This window comes from Chrysemys picta, chromosome 3 (assembly GCF_011386835.1).
Source record: "Chrysemys picta bellii isolate R12L10 chromosome 3, ASM1138683v2, whole genome shotgun sequence".
In the NCBI taxonomy this organism is placed as follows: Eukaryota; Metazoa; Chordata; order Testudines; family Emydidae; genus Chrysemys; species Chrysemys picta.
The window spans coordinates 166,303,488-166,311,155 of NC_088793.1; the positions used below are offsets into that span (position 1 = coordinate 166,303,488).

At 48.8% G+C, this 7,668-nt stretch overlaps 1 protein-coding gene across 1 annotated transcript; it reads right to left on the bottom strand.

The window, feature by feature from the left end:
* Window positions 1–3,150: 3,150 nt before the first annotated feature.
* LOC135982500 (uncharacterized) lies at window positions 3,151–5,682 on the bottom strand. Its single transcript, XM_065589483.1, has 2 exons — window positions 4,703–5,682; window positions 3,151–3,708 (listed from the first exon to the last, which is right to left on the bottom strand). The coding sequence occupies exons 1-2, from the start codon at window positions 5,277–5,279 to the stop codon at window positions 3,233–3,235; spliced, it is 1,053 nt and encodes a 350-aa protein (XP_065445555.1). The 5' UTR covers window positions 5,280–5,682; the 3' UTR covers window positions 3,151–3,232.
* Window positions 5,683–7,668: the final 1,986 nt, after the last annotated feature.

Consider the following 7,668-nt stretch of genomic DNA (forward strand, 5'->3'; position numbering starts at 1 on the left):
CCCAAGACAGCATTGGCTTTTTTCACCGCCACGTCACATTGTCGACTCATAGTCATCCTGCGGTCTACAAGAACCCCTAGGTCCTTCTCCTCTTCCGTTACTTCTAACCAATGCGTCCCCATCTTGTAACTAAAATTGTTATTAGTCATCCCCAAATGCATCACCTTACACTTTTCACTATTAAATTTCATCTTATTTCTGATACTCCAATTCACAAGCTCATTCAAGTCTCCCTGCAGGATATCCCTGTCCTCCTCCGAATTTACAACGCCTCCCACCTTCGTATCATCTGCAAATTTTATCAGCCCACTCCTGCAATCGGTTCCGAGGTCAGTTATAAATAGATTAAATAAAATGGGTCCCAAAACCGAACCTTGAGGCACTCCACTAGTAACCTCCCTCCAACCCGACAGTTCACCCTTTAATACAACCCGCTGCATTCTCCCCAGTAACCAATTCCTTATCCACTTCTGGATTTTCATATCGATCCCCATGTTTTTCAGTTTAACCAATAATTCCTCATGGGGTACAGTATCAAACGCTTTACTGATCCCTCCCCTCTTCCACTCTTTATACGCTTTCTGTTTTTTCCTAATCGCCCCTTTGAGTCGGTCGCTCATCCAGCTCGGTCTAAATCTCTTGCTTAGTAATCTTTTTCCCTTTTTTGGAATACAGGCCTCCGACAGCTCATGCATCTTTAACTTAAAGTAATCCCAGGCTTCTTCTGCTTTTAAATCCATTAATACGTTTGCCCAGTCCACTTCCCTTACCAGTCCCCTTAGTTTGTTAAAATTGGCCTTTTTAAAATTATAAACCTTAGGCCTTGTCTACACTACGAGAGTAGTTCGATTTTACTTGCATCGAATTTTTGTAATCGATATTGCAAAGTCGAACGTGTGTGTCCACACTAAGGACAGTAATTCGACTTTGTGCGTCCACACTAACGGTGATAGCGTCAACATTCGAAGCGGTGCACTGTGGTCAGCTATCCCACAGTTCCCGCAGTCCCCTCTGCCCATTGGAATTCTGGGTGTAGCCGGCAATGCCTTCTGGGTAACAAAATGAGTCGAGGGTGCTTTTGGGAAACTGTCGTCATCCGTCCATCACTCCCGCCCTCCCTCCCTGAAAGCGCCGGCGGGAAAACAGTTCGCGCGCTTTTCCAGTCATTGACAGCGCGGACGCCACTGTACTCCGAGCATGGAGCCCGCTGCGACCATCGCTGCAGTTGTGGCCGCTCTCAACGTCTCGCAGCTTATCATAAAGGTTTCCCTGAGGCAGATGCAGAAAAGTCAGGCGAGGAGGCTACGGCACTGCGGTGATGTCCTGAAGTCTGAGAGTAGCACAGACCTGTCAGAAAGCAGGTGACCCAGCGCCGAGGACATCACAGTGGCAATGGGTCATGTTGATGCCGTGGAACGGCGATTCTGGGCACGGGAAACAAGCACTGAGTGGTGGGACCGCATAGTGCTGCAGGTCTGGGATGAATCCCAGTGGCTGCGAAACTTTCGCATGCGGAAGGGAACTTTCCTGGAACTTTGTGAGTTGCTGTCCCCTGCCCTGAAGCGCAGTGACACCCGGTTGCGAGCTGCACTGAGTGTACAGAAGCGAGTGGCCATAGCCCTCTGGAAGCTTGCAACGCCAGACAGCTACCGGTCAGTCGCGAACCAGTTTGGGGTGGGCAAATCTACCGTGGGGGTTGTTGTGATGCAAGTAGCCAAGGCAATCGTTGATGTACTGCTGCCAAAGGTAGTGACCCTGGGAAACGTGGAGGCGATCATAGATGGCTTCGCAGCGATGGGATTCCCAAACTGCGGTGGGGCCATAGATGGAACTCACATCCCTATCCTGGCACCGGACCACCAGGCCACCCAGTACATTAACCGAAAGGGCTACTTTTCCATGGTGCTGCAAGCACTGGTGGACCACAGGGGACGTTTTACCAACATCTACGTGGGATGGCCGGGCAAGGTTCATGACGCTCGTGTTTTCAGGAACTCTGGTCTGTTTAGACGGCTGCAACAAGGTATTTACTTCCCGGACCACAAAATAACTGTTGGGGATGTGGAGATGCCTATAGTCATCCTCGGGGACCCAGCCTACCCGCTAATGCCCTGGCTCATGAAGCCCTATACTGGCGCCCTGGACACTGAAAAAGAACTCTTCAACTACCGGCTGAGCAAGTGCAGAATGGTGGTGGAGTGTGCTTTTGGCCGTCTCAAGGGAAGATGGAGAAGCTTACTGACTCGCTGTGATCTCAGCGAAACCAATATCCCCATTGTTATAGCAGCTTGCTGTGTGCTCCACAATCTCTGTGAGAGCAAGGGGGAGACCTTTATGGCGGGGTGGGAGGTTGAGGAAAATAGCCTGGCTGGTGATTACTCACAGCCAGACAGCCGGGCGATTAGAAGAGACCAGCGGGAAGCGCTGTGCATCCGGGAGGCTTTGAAAGCAAAGTTCCTGAGTGAGCAGGGTAACCTGTGACTTTATAGTTTGTGTACTGAGAAGCTAAACCTGCCCCCGTTTCTTTACCCAGTTAATGTTGACTATCCTATCCAGTTACATACCCCCTTCACCCCCCCTCCAACACACTTGTCGAAATAAAAATAGTTCTACTTTGTTAAAGCACACCGTTTTCTTTAATACTGTTTTCGCGGGAATTTTTTAAAACTGGGACGCAGACTGTGGTGCGGGGCGGGTGTAGTGTTGTGACGCGAATGCAGCTTCTAAACTCAAGGATTGACAGGCTCCGCTGCGGTGGGATGCTTGTTTCAACGGAGCCTGTCAACCCTCCTGATCGGGACTGTGTGTATGGGGGGTCTATTTGACTTTGTGGCAGGGGGAGGACGGTTACAGATCCCATGCTGTGTGGCTCTGTCATCCTGCCTAAGGACCGGCGCTTAAGATCTGTAACTGCCCTCCCCCGCCACAAAGTCACAGAGCAACCCACCCCCCCCCCAACATTACATCAAAACAACCTCCCAGACTAACCGGGGCAACTAGTCACTGCATCACTGCACTGTGTATGTGCCCTGCTGCTGTGCCTGCCCCCGACTATGTACCCTGCCAAAGGAGACTGTCCTGTCCAATTACCAACCCCCTTTCCCCTCCTCCTCCAAAAGAACATGATTGAAACAGTAGTTAACAGAAACGAATTTTTTATTATCAACTACACATGGCATTGGGAGGTGAAACTTGGACAGGGGCTTGTGTCAGGCGGGAAGGAAAGAACTTTTCAAATTTTGGGAAATGAGAGTCTTCTGCTACTAGAGCTCTCTGCAGGGGTGGAGTGAGACTTAGCAGGGACTCTGCCGCCTCTCCTTCTTTGCACTTTGGGTGAGGTGGGTATGGGACTTGGTGGCGGGGGAGGGCGGTTAGAGATGGACTGCAGCGGGGCTCTGTCCTCCTGCCTCCGTTCCTGCAGAACATCCACAAGGCGCCGGAGCGTGTCCGTTTGCTCCCTCAGTAGTCCAAGCAGCGTTTGAGTCGCCTGCTGGTCTTCCTGCCGCCACCTCTCCTCCCGATCCATGTTGGCTTGGTGCATTCGGGTCAAGTTCTCCCGCCACTGGGTCTGCTGTGCTGCCTGGGCTTGGGAAGAGGCCATAAGCTCAGAGAACATGTCCTCCCGTGTCCTCTTCTTCCTACGCCTAATCCGCGCTAGCCTCTGGGAGTGTGATTCCAGGCTAGGTTGTGAGACAGTCGCAGACGGGGCTGTGGAAATGGGAAAAAGGGAGTGAATTCCTCAGAAAGATAAATGTAGTTGTGAACAAAGAACATAGTCTTTCTCTGTGAACAAGACCATGCACAGCACCTTTCACATGCGCACTCAGCACAAGGTCGAATTCTCGGCCTTCGCATTCAGTGCCTGGGGTCTTGAACAGCACATTTGAGAAGCGAGGCAGCACAACGGAATTTCTGTTGCAGGCAGACATGGTAAGCCGTACACTTGTGGCAGTTTAAAACTTTTATATTACCACTGGCCTCATTTCACATTTAAATCAATGTCAGTCCCTGCTGCCAGCAATCCGGCAAGCGGGAACTCTGCCCCTGTCCCACCCCCTCGCGGCTGTCCCCGGGAACGATCCCTTTCGGCTGCCCCTCTCCCGCCTCCACCGCGTGGCTGCAAACCAGCGGTTACAGTTCTGTAAAGGAACGGGAAAGCAGTCCCAACACTAACATTCCCCTACCTAATTAAAAGCAGGTCACCATGGCCGACATCACCCTGATGAGGATCTCCGAGAGCGACAAAGAGAGAATGCTCCGGGAAAGCCTCCAAAGACCAGGGCCGTATGCCGCCCTGCTGTGCAGAGCAATGATCCCCGAGTACTTGATAATCTCGTGGCGCGGCAACGTGTCGTACTTCGGAGGACCCAATAAGGCCGCTCTCCCCAAGAACCTCATGCAACGGCTTTCAAGTTACCTCCAGGAGAGCTTCATCGAGATGTCCCAGGAGGATTACTGCTCTATCCCCGGACACATAGACCGCATTTTACTGTAGCTGCAGTAGCAGGGAATGAACAGTAGAGCGGCTTGTGCAGGACAATCACTGAAAACCGGACATTGCTAGATTTCTTTTCAAAACTTGCACTGCCCATTACTAAACCGTTAAGCGCCTAGGGCACACTAATCATGAACAACCCATTCTTTTAATTGTTAATATTCCTGTTTTGTTAAAAATAAATGTTTAGATGTTTACAACACTTACTGGCTGATCCTTCACCAGATTCTGTGTCCGGGGTAACGGCTGGGGACGCTTCGTAGGGGATCTCTGTAAGGGTGATGAAGAGATCCTGGCTGTCGGGGAAATCAGCGTTGTGAGAGCTGCCGACTGCCTCGCCCTCCTCATCTCCTTCCTCATCTTCCCCGTCCCCTAACATGTCCGAGGAACCGGCCGTGGACAGTATCCCATCCTCAGAGTCCACGGTCACTGGTGGGGTAGTGGTGGCGGCAGCACCGAGGATGGAATGCAGTGCCTCGTAGAAACGGGATGTCTGGGGATGGGATCCGGAGCGTCCGTTTGCCTCTTTGGTCTTCTGGTAGCCTTGTCTCAGCTCCTTGATTTTCACGCGGCACTGCGTTGCATCCCGGCTGTATCCTCTCTCTGCCATGTCTTTAGAGATCTTCTCGTAGATCTTTGCATTCCTTCTTTTGGATCGCAGCTCGGAAAGCACGGACTCATCGCCCCACACAGCGATGAGATCCAAGACTTCACGATCAGTCCATGCTGGGGCTCTCTTTCTATTCCCAGACTGCACGGCCATCACTGCTGGAGAGCTCTGCATCGTTGCCAGTGCTGCTGTGCTCGCCACGATGTCCAGACAGGAAATGAGATTCAAACTGGCCAGACAGGAAAAGGAATTCAAATTCAAATTTTCCCGGGGCTTTTCCTGTGTGGCTGGTCAGAGCATCCGAGCTCGCACTGCTGTCCAGAGCGTCAACAGAGTGGTGCACTGTGGGATAGCTCCCGGAGCTATTAGCGTCGATTTCCATCCACACCTAGCCTAATTCGACATGGCCATGTCGAATTTAGCGCTACTCCCCTCGTCGGGGAGGAGTACAGAAGTCGAATTAAAGAGACCTCTATGTCGAACTAAATAGCATCGCAGTGTGGACGGGTGCAGGGTTAATTCGATTTAACGGCGCTAACTTCGACATAAACGCCTAATGTAGACCAGGCCTTAGTCTTTGATTTAATTCTGTTACTCCTTCCATGTATTTTAAACCGAATTAGCTCATGATCACTGGAGCCCAAATTGTCCCCTACTACCACTTCCTCAACAAGGTCCTCACTACTTGCCAGAATCAAATCTAAAATGGCCTCCCCCCTCGTCGGTTCAGTTACCACTTGATGGAGGAATTGATCAGCAAGCACTTCTAGGAACATCTGAGCCCTGTTATTGCTACTAGCGTTTGTTCCCCAATCTATATCCGGGAAGTTAAAGTCCCCCATAATTACACAGTTTCTGTTAGTAATTACTTCTCTAAACACATTAAATAGTTCCTTATCCATATCCTGGGTCGATCCCGGCGGTCTATAGCACACTCCAAGCACTATCCCCGGAGAGGCTCTAGTAGTCCTATTACCCAGTGTGAGTATTGCCCAGACAGACTCTGTGTTATCTAATCCATCCACTATTATTTCTTTACAGTTTATTTCACTATTGACATACAAGGCCACCCCCCCACCTTTACCTTTGTTCCGGTCTTTCCTAAACAGCGCATACCCCTCCATACCTGTGTTCCAGTCTTGACTGCCATTCCACCACGTTTCCGTTATTCCTACGATATCCGGTTTCAGTTCCTGGACCAAGAGCTCCAATTCCTCCATTTTATTACCTAGGCTTCTGGCATTGGTGTATAAACATCCTAATGTATGTCGTTTAGCCCGTCTCCCATTAGCAGCACTATATGTTGCGGGCCTCCTTGTGTCCGTCCCCCCTGTCCTTCCTGTGTCCAATCTCATCTCCCCGGCTATGTCTCCTCTCCTTGACTTATCTACAGAACAAGAGTGGGAGTAGCATAGACAACAGATGTGTAGAACTCCTTATCATAGCCTTATTGTGCCAACGTGTCTGTTCGGGGTGGACCACCTCTAGAAATGAGAGGATAACTCAGTCTCCAACCCAGTTCAATATCTGGCTTCTCTGATATTGCAGGTAAAGTGCCAATAATTTTGATGGGTTTTTCTGGGATGTGGCACTTGTCCGCTAGGAATTAGAGGCCACCATACTCAGTACTTCACTTATGCCACTAGTCAAAACTGGTTTTGAATGATCTGAACAAAAAAAAAAAAAAAAGCCTGAAATTTTTCTTGACTGGTAAACTCTTTTCTTTCCCTACAATTGAATAAATCAGATGGCCAAGCAGATTTTGGCCCATGTCTCCCAAATCATTACTATGCTGAGACTAATCATGAGAAACTTCTGTCCAATATGAGAAAAGCAATATGACAGGTCTTTAGCATAAAGTGTCATCCAAACCTTTCATATAATGTTCCTCCCATCATTTTTATCCTAGTATCCTTAGAAATGTAGGTAAAGAACATACCTAAAAGACTGTGCAAGGGGAAAACTGGGGAAATGAGATGGCAGCATAAGAGACGTGATTTATGCTCAGCCTTTACAAAAATGATGAGCACTGTGGCATGTCCAGAACATAAACTGGGAACCTTTCATTAGGTAAAGAAACTGGTTTCTGTGTATGTCTACATAATTTAACACTTATACATATATAGTGAGAATATGGTTGTAGCATTTTGTCGAATAACAATGGACAGCAACAAATTATAGTCACGTGAACTTTATTTGATCATTTGTAGCAGCAGAATGTTAGCAATCAGAAACAACCAATATCAATAGTTAGTAAACCTGAACCTCACAAAACAGAACACCAGTTAGATATTGCTTCTTGTATTCTGTTAGGAGTATTGCTGTTTTAAACCACATCTGAAACCTTGGTATGATAGCACCAGCCTTGATATGAGATGATTTACCATACAGCCTAATCCTGCAAGGTGCTTAGAACCCTAAATTCCTATTGTCCTCAGTGGGAGTTGAGGATCTGGCCTTTGCTTATTTACATATGCTGTATCAGTTAGGGCTATAGTTTTCATTTGGGTTGAAATAGGAATGTATCAGAAATATGTCATTTGAGGAATAGAAAAGGTAAAAT